Genomic DNA, 15,104 nt, shown 5'->3' on the forward strand with positions numbered 1-15,104 from the left:
GAAGAGAATTTTTGAGTGCTATTATGTGCTAGATCAGTTACCAAATTTCACACTTCAAATCTTCATTATTATAAAATTGAAAACTCGCGACAGTTTATTACAGTACACATCCAATTTTTTTATTTTCAGTGATCATACACACTGAAGTTGAATTCAGAAAGTAGTAGATAAAAAACATTATGGAATAACATATTAAGTAACGTCAGGTGGCACAGGATGATTGCTGTCCTGATCCACGCTTCCAGATAACAGCTTGAGCTCCAAACAACCTGGATGTAGGGTGAAAATGGTATGAGTTCCTTTACCGTGGGATCCAAACAAATCAGCTATTCAGGTTTGTAGTCGTACCTCTGCAATCACGACTGAGCTCGTCTTGTACTGCACGATTCAAAATCTGCTAGTTAGCTTGCTTGTAATGTTAGAAAAGTGAAAAAAAAATTGCATCAAAGAAATTGTCCAGAAAAGAATTGGTACTTTTGGAGGATCAACTTCCTTGCTTTGCTGGCTTCGAGACTGACATTTGAGCTTCTTCGGTTGGGATAAGTACATTCATTGCCTAGAAGTGTTACATGAGGGGCATGTGAAAATTTTCAGGAGTCCTGTTATTGTTGATTGTAAAGCTGTAAGTAGAAAGTAGAGAGTGCATACCAATCTCCTGAATTGAAGATTATAGAGCATCTGGATGTATCTCTGCTTGGCTAGTTTCTGCTCCTTGTTGAGCTGCCTCCAGAAACTATACATGTTACCCATGTTCAACAATTTCTTTGCATAGATCTTCCATGTATAGCTGCAAAACAAAGCGAATAATGATTCGGTTAGTAAACATAAGGGAAAGAACACAATTGAGGATGTTGTATGTCGCAAGTGTACTTACCATTCGTTTATCCGTTTCAACCCTTCTGCCGCAAACTTATTCCAGTATCCTGGATCCACCTTGCACTTCTCAAAGAAATCAGCGATAATGTTGCTCGACTCATCTCCATTTTGGGGATCAATATGGAATCCTGAGATCCCGTCAACGATTATTTCAGCTGGGCCTCCTTGGTTGGTTGCAAAGGTGGGCAATCCGCAGTTCATAGCCTCGATGACTGTGAGTCCAAATGCTTCATAGAGAGCTGGCTGCACGAAAGCTCCCTTTGTATCAGCGATACAACGGTACAGTTCTCCATTGCGATTTCTATCAGTCTGAGCTGCTATCCATCGGAACTGACCGTTGAGTCGGTACTTCTTTATCAATCCATGCATCTTCGTTATTTCAGCCATTTCTTCTCTGTCTTTAGATTTGTTTGGATCAAAGAATCCACCAACTATAACAAGGTTAACTAAGCCTCTCAGTCTCTTGTTCTTCCCATACCACTCGGTTAGTCCAGTAAGGTTCTTCACTGTATCGAGCCTTGCCATCGAGAAGATAATAGGCTTCTTCTTGTCCTCTAAATATCCACTGTTCAAATAATTTCAGATAAGATGCTGGGTAGTTCTAGTGATTCTTAATGACGATCTTAAGTAAATGATCTCTGAGTACTTACATGTGTTCATCATTGACCACTTTGCTATACAACAATTCTTCAATGGCAGGATCAAACTTTGTGAATCGACTTTGTTTCTCCGTGTATGGGAAATAGACAGATTGATCAGCCCCAGGTGCAGCAATGTTGAACTTCGGATCAAAGACGTTGATGCCAGATACGACTCTGCAGAGCCCTGGCAGTGTGAATGTAGCATGGCTCTCATACTGCCCAGGTCTATCTTTGCTGCAAACAATATAACATGGTTTTTAATACATTTTTATGGTTTGATGGAGAATTATTCAGAGATGCGTGGATAATTTTCTTACCTTCCTGCAATCTCCTGATATGTACTTGCTATGATGAAATCGGTTGCATTCATGGCAATTGTATCAGCCATAAATTGGCATGAGAAGTGGTACTTAGGGTCTAATTCCTTCCACTTGACATCTGAATTTTCGTACTTCGTCTTCTCCAAAGCATGTGCAATAGTTGCCTGAGTTATCCCAAGTTTACTAGCCATGAGAGTTGCTGCTAAATTCCCATCAGTGTAGTTTCCGATGATGAGATCCGGCTTTCCTTGCATGAGGTCTAGGAGCTTGGTTATAACATCCTGATATAAAAACAGACGAGTAAATTCAATAATGACAGGAACCCCCTGAAGATGAATGAATTATCTGATAGTTCAAAACATGCCTGAGTAAACTTCTCGAGATAGGGATAGACATCGAAACGAGAAACCCACTGGCGGAGGACCTTATTTTCAATGCTGAATGGCACCCTAAGGATGTTTGAATGCTTGGTGCCATTAATCGATTCCAATTCCTGGTTGCACTTTGTTCCCCGAGCTTCAGAAATGAGTCGCGTGACCTGTTTAGGCAAGAACATGATCAGACAAACTCCTGAAACCCTGATTATTTAGCCATTCCTTGTGAGGTTAATGAACTTACCACAACAATTTGAGGTTTTATGTTAAGTCCTTGTTGCTCAATCCTAAGCAGCAATTCTTCTTCCAAGGCTTTAACTTGGTCTAGAATGTAGACCACCTGTTTAGAGTAGTGGCGCAGGTTTGTGATCGAGAATAGCAAGTATCAGTAGGCTTGTTTTTACTGCATCAGGGAATTGAAATTCATACCTGTCCACCAGTATCTGGCAAACCGAGGACATCTGCTTGACCAAAGTAACCGTGAGGAGAGAAAATTACAACATTGAATACAGTTGGCAGCCTGCTAAAAAATTTCTCCATGTTCAATGGATCCGGTGCTTGGAGAACTTCTGAGAGACATCTCATCGTCTCCTTCACTCTCTCTGCAGTATTACCCCATCCCTTCTCGAAGCCCCACACTTTGAAGCTGCGAAACAAAGAGCATCAATTTCCAGGGTCTGATAATGTGAAATATCAGTTTCGTCTGATGACAAAAATGTTCACCTTATCTCAAAATCCTGATATGGGGTGTCCTTCGGAAGTCCTGAGAGGTAAACTTCAGCAACTATCAGTGCCAACCGAAGCTTTCTGACAGAGCTAAGGGTCTCGTTTATCATTAGTGTCTGCAAATTCAGAGGCATCAGAAATCATATATACAAGGACTTGAAACTTTCTGTATAGAAAATGAAGTTGTCTCGTTCATACTTCTCCTTCATGATTCAGAGATAGCAAGTAATCCACCAGAGGCTGAGCACTCTCCAGGCAGCCGCTTAGCTTTGAAGTTGCAAACTTAGAAACAAAACCAAGTCCATCTCCAATGGAAGAAGATAAGGTCAAGTGAGGCACAGAGAAATCAAATGCTCCGAAATCGACTTCCAATGCATTAGCATCCTTTGCCCTGCAAAGACAACAGGTTTTTGAGTAGAAAAACTCGGTCAAATACTAAAGCCTAAACAGAAGTGTATAGACTATAGCGTACCAGTTCTCATCATATATCATTTCCTTGAATTTCAAGTAGTCTGTAGCAGTGATGCCCTCAACCGAAAGATCAGCAGAGTTCACCTTCACAAATTCCCAGAATCCAGGGCTTGGTCTAATGGATAAAGCTACATAAGGTGGATTAACAACTGCTTCCTGCAAATCATAGGAGTAATTATATTACACTAATTTCAAAAGTTCCAAGGATAAAAAATGAAACCCATGTAAACTAAAAGGATGAAATTGCCTTTTACCAGAAAAGAAATGACCAGAATACAAACCTGAATAGAAAACCAAATGTCACCTAGTAAACCTTGCAGGACCCTGGTTCTTTCAACCTGATCATCTATAACATTCTCCATTTCATCAAGTAATTGCTGAAGCTTCATTGTTCTCCTTCCCTTTTCTATGTACTTGGCAAAACATCTCTTCATGTGGTACCTGCTTTGTTTCAAGGCTTCTGGCATGTTGTCAGCTATAGAGTCAGACCTCTTCAAGGTTGCCATTTGCAGTAACCCTCTGTTTTTTTGCCACAACACGAGTTTTGAAGGTAAGAAAATGGTCACAGAATGTTTTTGATCAACTCTTGTTTAGAATAACCAATTTATAGAGCGATGGTACGTGTTTGATTGGTGCATGAAAATGGGTTTGCTTTTGTTGTAATCAAGTGATTGGCTGATGGATTTTGTTCTCAGGGTAATGGATGCTTAAAGGCGGATGCAAGAGGAGGAAAAGAAAAAGAAACGAATTTTAAGAGCTTCGAAGATATCCTTGGTTACTAAAAAAGGCTATCACTCAAAGCAATGCTCAATATTCTTTCCTTTCCGTGCTCGCAAGGAAGAACTAGGGAGAGAATAGGTGCAGGCCCCAGCACAAATTTGCCACTTCCACCTCAACTCTTTGTTTTTCTTTTTAGATTAAATCTTTCACCATATCAAGAAAAATGACAATTTACTTCTTTATTAACTTCAAATTTCTCAAATGTGAGTATTATCATCGAACAAAAGATAAAAAAAACAACTGGGAGATAAGGGACATGTTTCTCTGTTTTTCATTCTCTTATCAGAAATTCAAATTAACTTAGAAACAAAATTATTTTTCTGTTCATACATTATTGCTTTTTCAAAAGCTAGAAAAATGATGTTGTAGCTTCTTAATTATGCTAGCTTTCGGTTTGGATCCATATTCAAGCTCGAGACCTACTAGTTAGGTAACTCTTAACTCGTGCCAAAATTAGTGGTAGAAAAATAAATGGATACATTGGACCACAATGAAACTAGCTTTTTGCTTATGTTGGAAAGAAATAGAGTTTGGTATTTTTTGGATTTTGCAACAAAGCAAAAAAGCAAAACGATAACGGAGAGGAAAAGAAAAGGTTTGGTTTTGCAAGCATATTGTTTTTTTTTTTTTTTTATATATAAAATAAAAAATATATATATTTTGATATTTTCTAAAAAAGGATGAATTGCAAGTATAAGCATAAAAAAGGAAAACTAATTGATAATTTGAGTTGTTTGGGGACTAATTCGAAACGACCCAAACTCTCCTAAGATCCACTCATTTTTATTGGGTTTTGGCACGGTCCAGCCCAAAACGCCCGAAATCGAACTCTTTTCTGCTTATAAGTCAGTACACGTGCCAGAAGCCCACTTGCTCTAGGGTTTTAGAAACAGCAGCAAACCCTCCCTTCCTTCGCCTTTATAAACCCCTCTTCCCAACCCATTCAATACCTCATTCTTCTAAACCCTAAATGTCTACGTAGACTTTAGAATTTCTTATATTCTGATTTGCCTGCTCGGCTATGAATATTCTCTCTCTTAGGTCAATCAAGTTATTTTTCAATGCTTCATCTACTGATTTCCAGCGTTTTTTACAGCATAAGCGTTGCGTATGAGCTGACGCTATATGTTATTTTCCGTTTCTGCAAAACCCATTTTGGAGTTCATTAGAGTTTTACACTATGCCCTCTGTTTTATGCATATTTGGAGATGTTTTTATGATCTGTTTTTTTGTTTTTTGATTTTCTTTTCAAAAAAAATTATTAAGGCGAAGATGGAGGTGATGATTATTTCCCCAGATGATCGAAGGTGAACAAACTGAGCGATTTTTCTCTTTCGAGAGATCCAAGCCAGATTTCTGATCCATCTTCAACTTTATTTTTTTTAATTTATTTATTTATTTAAAAATTTTACTTTTGATAATGTGAGAATTAATGGAATTGAAGAGATGGAGATGATGATTATTTCCCCAAATGATCGAAGCTGAATAAACTGAGCGATTTTTCTCTTTTGAGAACCAAGCCAGGATTCTGATCCATCGTCCTGATTTATTTGAAATTAAAAAAATTAAAAATCTCAACCGCTTTCAGTTTTTTAATTTTTGATACATTATTAATTTATTATTGGTGTTAATCAGGCTCCACAGCTGCTGAAATCTCGACTTAATAACAATTTCCCTGTTAGTTGAAGGTGAATACTTAATCAGACATTGGCTCTGGATTGCAGTTTGATAAGAAATCTTCCAACTGAATAAACATTAAAAGAAAAAAGAATTCAGAAAAGAATTATTTTTTTTATATAATTTTGAATAATTTAATGTTCATAAAAAATATTTTAAAAAAACAGCGCAAAATTTACATGGAAAATACTTGACTTAACCAATGATATAGTTACGAGTTAGAATTTGAATGTTCAATTAGAAAACCTAAATTGACCTGATGATGAACAAGTGGACATCTAGTAACTTTAATGAAAGTACAAGAATCATATTCTGGAGCCAACAATGGCAGAAACCTAATAGCAGAAAAGATGAAGGTGGCTCATGCAGATGCTTCCCAGGTGAAAAGTACTTGTGGTGGCTGAAACAAGATGAATGAAGGCGAGAACGTTAACAAGTGCGTTAAATGATCTTTCTGTTATCCAAAATTACATACATTATTTAGTTCTCATGGCCAAGAAATTTTGACTTGAGAGAGAATTGATAGTTACAGAACAATAGGAAATACAATCAATCAGGGTTTTCTTGTAGCTGATCCTCCATTGAACTGCTAGTTTCCACCTCTCTATGGCCCTTTTTGTCTTGCCAGAAAACAACAGCTCAGAACCATTTTTCCCTTTCTGCAGATCACTGGCTTCTACAAAAGCACGTGCCTCACCACCGGAAGCGCACAGCAGCTTCCCAAGCTCTGTGGGCTTGTCAAGATTCTCGATTTTGTTGATGGTGGATAACAGCAAGCTGTCTTCTTCAATTACTGTCGGCAAATTACTCAAAATCATGGCGCAGTTCTTTGATATCCATTTCAAGACAGAGATCTCATTGTATACCGAAAGTCGAGAGCCAGAGTAAACCAGGTGACTGATGGATCTCCTCTGATTTGGCGGGGTTGCCCATAAACGCAAAGCAGACAATAAGGCAAAAGATGGCTTCCCATCTTGGTGGATATACATCGATACCTTGGGCCATGAAATGAAGGAATACATGCTAGGTTCCAAGGGAATAAAAACTTTGTCATTTGGATTTTCATTAAGGAGAAACCCGTAGTGTTCAAGAAGCTCCAAATTTGTGTATGTTCCATAGCCTAGGAGAACCTGCAGAACAAAAGGCACAGTAAAGAAGAAAAGAATAGCAGCCAACAGCTATACATCTATGAAACTACACAAACAACAAAAGCTGTAAATCAATATTGCGACAGGCATGATACAATTCTAGACAGAGGCATGAAACAAGATGTAACAAATCATTGACAATTGAACAAAATTATACATGTAATCTAATTCACAAGGAGCTCGTAATACCTGAGATCCCTTCTTGTAATTTTTCCTGGCATAAAAGCAATATGCAGCCATGTTTTCATCGAAGCCACCATCTGTCAAACGCTCCAAACCTGTATCTGGTTGATCTCCAATAAAGTCATCTGTGGTTTCCCCATTTGACAAAGAAGTATCTTCCAAAGAAGAGGCATTCATCAAATGCACCACGTTTTCAAGGTCATTTGACTCCTCTCCAGGAGCGGCATAATTAAACAAGTCTCCAACAGGACATAAACACCCAGCTTCATCCCATGGTATATGCAATGCCCGTGAGGATATCTAGAAATGGGATCGAGTTGAAAGGCTTCAATTCCAAAAACATTAAGGCATGGGTAGAAACAACTAAGCACAAGACAGAATATACACAAGCTAAAGGAATCCACATGAAATCCTTGTAGGATAACTTACGAGCCTGCAACTCATACACACAGTACAAGTGATCACTCACAATAAACAAATGTACTGTACTTAAAGAAAGATTGAGTATCTAAGGTATCGCTTCTGGCCAATGCAAATGTCATTCTATTCTGTCAATTTCGTGGACCATTTACTCGCACACAGGTGTTGGAATCTGTCAGGAAGTCTAATTTTTCTAACCATGTACACCAATGAAAAAACTGCATTGAAGTATGAAAACACAATGATTCATATAGTTTCAATTACTTTCAATGGAAGTGGTAAGAGTATCTCACAGTTGCTGAAGCCCAAATCCAAGCCCTAAATGTGAGAAGTTGTGGTTTAAGCTTAAGTGCATCCATCAGTGAATTAGCTTCTTTCCACTCTGATTTGGCCTTCGACACAGCCTTTTCTGCAGTCCAGATAGCATCATCCACCTAACAATAACTCCAGATATCTCAGACATCATTCCTATCTCAAAAACCAGAACTCATTGATATCAAACCTAACCAACAATCAAAAAGAAGAAAATCAGAAACTGAACTTGCAAAGCTTGCATTTCAAACTCACTGAAACTTGCTAGCACGTCATAACTGCGAGGCAGATGCATCAAGTAAGGGTACCACCATGAACTCTTCCCTTTACCCATTTCGTATAACAAACACACAGCCAATATCTGCATTGCATTCTTTCCAAGTCAGAACCTCGGCAACCTCAAATTCTACACTAATCGAAGAATCACTCCAACAATTAGTCCTCTCAGTATCACACAAATCAATACAGTGAAGCCAAGAGCTCAAAAACAATCAAAAAGGATTAAAGAAATGAACTTTATGACAATCAAAAGCCAAAGTTCCTATCTTTTATCTCTACAAACAAAATATTAACCAAAATACTCACAAAAAAATAAAAGAATAATAAAAGAAAAACTCGAAAAAACATACCTGGGTTGGAGAGAGAGAAGAGTAGATATTATTATTGACAAAAGAACAAAGTTTATCATCTTTCAGTAAACTATCTCTTGTGATCAAAACAGATTTTGGAACTCTAAGAACCAACTCTCCTTTCTTTATATCCCTAACAGCAGCTAAACCTCTCCTGCACCCAAAACCCAATTCCAAAAATTATCAACAGAAACAGATAACAGCATAAACAGTGCATGTCAGAGTTGTGTAGTGTGTGTGCGTGTGTGTGTCCTTACCCTCCCGCATCAGGGAAGTGAGAGACAGTGAGGGAATGGCCTAAACAAGAAGTGGGGCTTTGAGGATGAAGAGAAAGGTTCGTGGTGCAATCTGAGATTCCAAGGTTTGCTGCCCATTTTAGAAATCTTTCAAAACCTTCGTCTTGCCCTGCATCTTCCATCTCTTTCTTTGTTTGTCCGCTGCTTCTCTGCAAGACAGCGAAGGATGCCCATATACGAGAATTTAGATTAGAGTAAATCATTGTTTAGTCCTTGTTCTTTAAGATATATTATAAATTAGTCCTCCGAAATCATTTTCATTTTGTTTAGTCACAAATTAGCCTTCTTGAAATTCGTTTAGCCTCCTTCATTTTCTTTTCCTACAAATTCTTTCCATAAAAAAATATTGTAGCTTAATTTCATTTTTTTTCTTTGTGAGAGTGTTGATACCCTTACATATCATTTGATGATTCTTTGACGAAAAATGAGAGTTTAGAGAAAATAAAATAGCTGACTTTAAGAGTACAAAGGTCAAAGGACTAATTTATAGGTTTAAAGCTATAAAGGACGGATCCATAATTTTGTTAAACCTATGGGAAACTAACGAATAATTTTCCCAGAAGAAGAAAACTGCTTAAGGCCAAGCAGATTCGTGGGCTTTGAATGGGTAGGAAAGCATGGGCTTTGAATACTTCTGTTAAACCTATGGGAAACTACAGAATAATTTTAATTTTCTCACAAGAAAATTGCAAAAGGTAAAGCAAGGGGCTCCCAATAATTTTGTTAAAATAATATTATTTTAATTTTTTTAAAAATAAAATTATATCATTTTAAATTAATTTAGTTAATCCGTAACTCCAATTTTAAATCCAGTTATGAATCATGCTGGACTTATATTGGAAATTTTTATAAAATGCTTAAAATTTAACTATTTAAGAAAAGAAAGGAAAAACTCTTGAGTGAAATAATTTATATATAAACCCCATTTATTTTTTGCACTATAATTTATATAATTACACCCTTTTTCTTGGGATTATATAAATAGGATATATTTCCTTATATGCAATTTCAAAAAAAATAAATCATTCTCATATCTTTGTATATTCATATTTTCTCTTTCATTTCCTTTCATTACCTTAAAATTTAAAAAAAAATAAAAGGATTGAATATTAAGAAGACCAAGAAAGTAGAATATTTTGAAGAAAAAACTTTATACACATTAAAACTAGGAACATCTAAAATATATATGAAATAAGCCTTGAAAAATTTAACATAGGAAGTTAGTGAGAATTTTAAAACTTCCATGCATGTGTGTTCCAAAACTTATTCATTTCATAGGCATATTTCTACTACTAGCTAGGCTGAAATAAATTTCATATTAAATTAATTCTTTTAATGATTCAAGGGTTATTTTCATCCAGAAAATTTTAAAAAAAAATACATTTATGAAATAGAATAGGTATGTAAGGGAATGTGATAGTAAGAAATTATAGAGAGATAGAATAGAGACATTGGTTTGTCTTTTATTTTCGTTGGACTGAAAGAGAGTTTGCAACGACGACCCAATGTCCCATCATTATTTCTCTAAAAAATTGCTGGTGAGCCCTGCAAGGATAGTTGGAAATTATAATAGTGGTTATATTTTAAAATGTGTTTTTTAAAAGTATATTAAATAAAATTTATTATTTTAAAAAAATTATTTTTGACATCAGTACATTATAATAGTGGTTATCAAACAATGAGCAAACAAATCTAAAGTAAGAAGAAATCTATTTTCTGAAGTTTGTGAAATATTGATCAGCTCTGTGCAGTTTATGATATCGGAAGGTTCTATGGTCGTAAGAGATGGTGACTCTCAAGACAGAAAATCAGCCTTTTCCTTCTTTCTTACAATGTTTTCTGCACATGTAGTGTGGTGGAGGAGGACCGGCGAGCTTGTTGATGGGCCTCATGCTTCACACATTACACCGACAGCTTTAGATAGGTGGGAGGCAACGTTGGAAGATCTTTTCCAAGCTAGGACGTCCAATACTTCAATCAATCAAAAATATATATATATATATATATATATATATATATATATAGTAGAGAGTAAAGAAAGGGAGAGCGAATATATAGTGAGTGTTCTTGTTAGAACTTAAATGCTTGTGTTTGTATGAAGCTCTTACTTGAATGACTTGAGTTATCTTGGAGTTGATTTATTGTTTATTAATTTAGTGATGAAGATATTTATAAACTTTGATTATATTAACTTATCTCATAGAGTGTGGAGAGTGATGTTGTGAATATCTTATGGTGCGTTGAGTTGTAAATGACTCATGTTGAGTGAAGCAATGATAAAAAGTGATCTTCTAGTGAGTGAAGAAATACGAATATTATTGATAGAAAAGTTAGTATTCATTATTGGTTAATAGTGATCATTGTATTATTGATGTTGGCATGAGCTGTACAAACCTACACATAACAGGAAATTATAGATGTAATATTCTAGTATATCTCCTATTTATGTAAATCCCGATTGTTATGGGATAGTATTTGATTTCTTTCCAAAGACAGCTAGTAGAAGCTGTAAGCTGCATTGTATATATACAAAGTCAGTATCAGAAATAAAGTAAGAAAGAATTCTTGAATGAAATCTCGTTAAGTTTACATATTATTAGTGAAGAGAATGATGTTTTCTACGTCTTAGGTGAGTTCGAGTGTACGAAGGAGAGGATGTTCGAGCCTGGCTGGAACAACAAGGGTTCTAGCCATTTTAATACACCATGCATGATTCTAACTTTTTTTATAAAAAAAAATATGCATGGTAAAAATTTAATCCCATTTTAAGGCTTAATGCTATATATAGAGAATTGCAAGGAGGAGGAGGAGAAAAAAAAACCATGTGGTCTGGCATTTTGAATGTATGATATTTTTTTGTTCTGTCTCTAGAGAGAAGGTGGCCTTTGCTTTTATTTTCCTGTAAAACTCACAAAATTTGAATACAAGCCAAAGACAAAGTCATTAAATGAAAGAACAAAAAAGAAGAAGAAAGTATTATTGCCAAATTGTTTCTCATTCTTTCGATCATCTACATATATTAAAAGCCCATTTGTTTTGTTTAGGGACTGTTTTGTACTTTGACATCTAAGTCAAGGATTAAAAGTAAACATGCATTTATCGCGTATTTCAATCTACATAGAGAATCTGTAACCTAGTCGGATGAGGATAGGAATGTTGTCAAGTATCCAAATTTAAGCAGGATTAAATTTCCTTAACATGGAGGATACTGGAAACAGAGTAAATCCAGGTTGGCCCTAGCTAGCTGCCATCCGAATCAGGGCAGGAAACATCCTTGGTCGGTTTAGGAGAGTGTATAAGTGCGTGTGCATGTATCAGGTTAGTCGTTCGTCTTCAACAAGGCATTGATAAAACCCTAGTCATAGTGTGCGAGAGAGAAAAACAGAAGCATAGTTTTCTGTGTGGAAAGAAAGTTGAAATCTTTTTTGTTTCCTAGATATGGATACTGATAGCGGGTCTAAGGATATTGCCCGTGAGGGGCTCTCTGCTGCTTATAAGGAGAAGGAGACAAGATCAGCGTCCTACCTGCAGGATTTCTTCGACTCCAGAGGCTCCTTCACTTCCCAATTCAGGCCTACTCTTTTGACACTGAATACCTATTATAAAGAGAAGGAGATCAGCCATAGCTCGAGTAAAAGCAAGTTTCTAGATGTCGATGTTTTCTGCTAGATCTTATAGATGCATCAAGTCCACTAGATAGTACGTCAATCTTTGTGTTTATCCTTATGGCTGGACTCCTGCATCCTCCTGGTTGTAATTTAGCTTCTTCGATTGTTAATTTCTTTGTTGGATGGTTTATGTTCATAATCCAACGATCTTGCAAATTTATATGGTACTGCTTGGAGATTTCCCCCGTCTATTTTCCTTGATAAACTTTTGTTTGAATGATACTGTAGATTAGAGCTTAAAGAATTGACTTGGACATTAATGGAGTTAGAATGGCTCTTACAAGTGCCTCGTTTCTGGAGCCCCAACAAAACCTTTTTTCTCCCAATTAGGACAAAATCACTCTTATGTTCGAATGGTACTGATCTAACTAGCTCGTGCATCAAGCAAAGTCTTCTTATCTTGACAGTTATCTGTGTATTCTGTCTCTTATGTTTTCTTATCTTGAAAGTTATCTCTGTGTTATTTGCTTATATAGGATGATGCTGTCCTCCCTAGCTCTGGATTCATATCCATGGCTTCTCAATTCTGTTTCGTTGCACGGATATTTGATGACTAAATTCACATTGCTTATATTTCTGTCATGTATATGATGACTTCGGATGCAATGAAGCTGCTTAATGCTGGTGCCATTGTTGCCTGTCATAAACATGCATGTATTGCATGCGTTTTTGATATGTCCTGCCTGTCATTTCTATACAAACAAATCCCGCGTTTTCGGTCCCAAGAGCAACAGATGAACAGGGTGAAAGACGAAATACGTTAACAATTATTTTATTATTTCAAGTGTTCTGTTTTTTTGGCGTATGGGGCAATAAATTTCTTTAAAAAAAAAAAAACTAAGATCCATGTGAATTAACTAAGACCCCACCGAGACACATATTACCATTCATCAATCATAGTAGTGTAGTTGCTATTTTTTACACTTTCAATAAAAAAACTATTGAGCGTAAAATAGTTTTTTTTTTTTTATTATGGTCCTTTAGTTATTATAAGATTTATAAGAAAAAATCTAAATATATATATTATCCTTAAAAGAAAAAAAATTTGAACATACATCAAGGGTCTTTTTTGTCTTTTTAAATTGGGTTTTTTTTGTGATAAACAAGTTGACAAAGGATGATTTGGTCTTTTGAATAATATGAATATTATTAATAGAAAAGTAGATGGCGTGTGCGACGCATGTGATAGCGATTAGGCGGCATGGGCTGCATCAACCCATCTCATGTCCAAAGATTACCTTCCGATGTGGCTTTAAAAGTGTCTCATCATTCTCTTTACACCACCAGATTTATCAGTTTTACCAACGAAAATTTCTATCGGTATTTATACTAATAGTCTGTCTATGATTATTTTACCAACATGATCATGAACGAAAAATATATGTCAGAAAAACACTCGTTGGTAATTTCTGATGTGTTGGTGAGTCTGTTCTAATAAATTTATCGATGGCTTTATAGACAGAACATGTGCGCCAAAAAAATACCCACTTTATTCTGTTGGTAATTTTCCTCGTACAATTTAGCATATCATCTACAGCATCAGCGGCATACAATGTTTCACTTATAATCTAAGACAAATTCAATAGTTTCGGCTGATAGGAGAACCATATATAATCTTGTCGATGAGTTAATAGTTGCAGTGACATTTACAGTAATTCCTTTTCAACTCTCTAGAATATACAAACAGATTGATTTCATCCCATTGTTTTTAGTTTTAAATTTGATCCCTCAAGCCTTGATTGTTTTAAATAAATAAAATTAAAGTTTATTTTGCAAAACTGAGCACCAACTAGGCATTGGAAGTTTTCCTCAATATATAGAACCCTCGTATTCACGCAACCAAAAAACATTATTACGTCCTTAATTTTCATAATTTGCACACTAAATTTTTTTAATTGATCTTTTTTTTTCACATTTTCTTAATTTTACCTTCAGATCTAGTCTTGGAAGGTTATATATATATATATATATATATATATATATATATAGTTCTTACAGGTTAACTATATATATATATATAGTTCTTACAGGTTAACTCGAGTTGTCTTGAGTTTTTTTTTTCAGGTTGATTTTTTTTATTTCATCCTTCGTATTAGGTTGGGAATTGAGCTTTATAATCTTTTTTTATTTTCTTTCTATGTAGTTATCTCGCTATCATACCTCGAGTTACGGGTCTCGTAGGTTTGTTGGGGTTGACCTACATCACATTTTTTAAAAAAATATTTTTTTTCCAAATTTTTTTCCTTTGAAAATGTGTTAATTGAGAATTGAATTTTATAGTTTGATTCGATTTGTTTTTTATAAAAAAATATTATTATCTCATGATTTAAATCATAAATTTTATAGGTTAGTTAAAAATAATTTGATTGGATTCAAAATATCATCATGTTAATATCTAAATAAAAAAAATATATCTTTTAATATATCATCAACTTAATAGCTAAAACAATATCAATCAATATGCATCGGTTTTTGCATTTATGATTTTTTCTTTCTAAAAAAACGTCTACAATGCCTTCATATTTTCTTAAGTTAAAAAAAAAAAAAAAAAAAAGATCCAATCGTTGCATGGCACGGGTCAAG

The 15,104-nt window shown here is 35.3% G+C and overlaps 2 protein-coding genes and 2 non-coding genes across 7 annotated transcripts; 2 read left to right on the plus strand and 2 right to left on the minus strand.

Annotated features, from left to right (window-relative positions):
* Positions 1 to 93: 93 nt before the first annotated feature.
* LOC118030349 (sucrose synthase 6) lies at positions 94 to 4,199 on the minus strand. Of its 4 annotated transcripts, none has more exons than XR_004684310.2 (14): positions 3,690 to 4,199; positions 3,410 to 3,564; positions 3,136 to 3,328; positions 2,935 to 3,053; positions 2,641 to 2,857; positions 2,456 to 2,551; positions 2,202 to 2,375; positions 1,835 to 2,118; positions 1,527 to 1,751; positions 875 to 1,441; positions 649 to 787; positions 475 to 556; positions 349 to 394; positions 94 to 269 (listed from the first exon to the last, which is right to left on the minus strand). XR_004684310.2 is itself a non-coding variant. In XM_035034414.2 (14 exons), the coding sequence occupies exons 1-12, from the start codon at positions 3,912 to 3,914 to the stop codon at positions 485 to 487; spliced, it is 2,466 nt and encodes an 821-aa protein (XP_034890305.1). In that variant the 5' UTR covers positions 3,915 to 4,198; the 3' UTR covers positions 94 to 269; positions 349 to 378; positions 475 to 484. The 4 variants fall into 4 exon arrangements, 3 of the variants coding, with proteins under 3 accessions (XP_034890305.1, XP_034890306.1, XP_034890304.1); XM_035034414.2 differs by having other exon boundaries at positions 349 to 378; positions 3,690 to 4,198; XM_035034415.2 differs by having other exon boundaries at positions 94 to 394.
* A 1,261-nt stretch (positions 4,200 to 5,460) lies between these two features.
* Positions 5,461 to 5,553, plus strand: LOC118030414 (small nucleolar RNA Z103). The gene has a single exon (XR_004684322.1). It is a non-coding gene; the product is annotated as a small nucleolar RNA Z103 (small nucleolar RNA).
* Positions 5,554 to 5,634: 81 nt separating this feature from the next.
* On the plus strand, positions 5,635 to 5,725 carry LOC118030415 (small nucleolar RNA Z103). Its single transcript, XR_004684323.1, has one exon. It is a non-coding gene; the product is annotated as a small nucleolar RNA Z103 (small nucleolar RNA).
* Positions 5,726 to 6,280: 555 nt separating this feature from the next.
* Positions 6,281 to 10,811, minus strand: LOC118030350 (protein SET DOMAIN GROUP 40). Its single transcript, XM_035034416.2, has 7 exons — positions 10,685 to 10,811; positions 8,815 to 9,002; positions 8,558 to 8,711; positions 8,158 to 8,289; positions 7,910 to 8,050; positions 7,203 to 7,496; positions 6,281 to 6,995 (listed from the first exon to the last, which is right to left on the minus strand). The coding sequence occupies exons 2-7, from the start codon at positions 8,973 to 8,975 to the stop codon at positions 6,342 to 6,344; spliced, it is 1,536 nt and encodes a 511-aa protein (XP_034890307.1). The 5' UTR covers positions 8,976 to 9,002; positions 10,685 to 10,811; the 3' UTR covers positions 6,281 to 6,341.
* Between the last annotated feature and the right edge of the window lie 4,293 nt (positions 10,812 to 15,104).

This window comes from Populus alba, chromosome 4 (genome assembly GCF_005239225.2).
Source record: "Populus alba chromosome 4, ASM523922v2, whole genome shotgun sequence".
NCBI lineage: Eukaryota > Viridiplantae > Streptophyta > Magnoliopsida > Malpighiales > Salicaceae > Populus > Populus alba.

Coding starts and splice junctions, on each gene's coding strand:
- LOC118030349 (XM_035034415.2), bottom strand. CDS start 3,914: ATGGCAACCTTGAAGAGGTCTGACTCTATAGCTGACAACATGCCAGAA. Junction 2,858..2,934: donor TATCAGGATTTTGAGATAAG/GTGAACATTTTT, acceptor TTTGTTTCGCAG/CTTCAAAGTGTGGGGCTTCG. Junction 2,552..2,640: donor TGCCAGATACTGGTGGACAG/GTATGAATTTCA, acceptor TACTCTAAACAG/GTGGTCTACATTCTAGACCA.
- LOC118030350 (XM_035034416.2), bottom strand. CDS start 8,975: ATGGAAGATGCAGGGCAAGACGAAGGTTTTGAAAGATTTCTAAAATGG. Junction 8,290..8,557: donor CTTCTCTCTCTCCAACCCAG/GTATGTTTTTTC, acceptor AATGCAATGCAG/ATATTGGCTGTGTGTTTGTT. Junction 6,996..7,202: donor ATTACAAGAAGGGATCTCAG/GTATTACGAGCT, acceptor TTTGTTCTGCAG/GTTCTCCTAGGCTATGGAAC.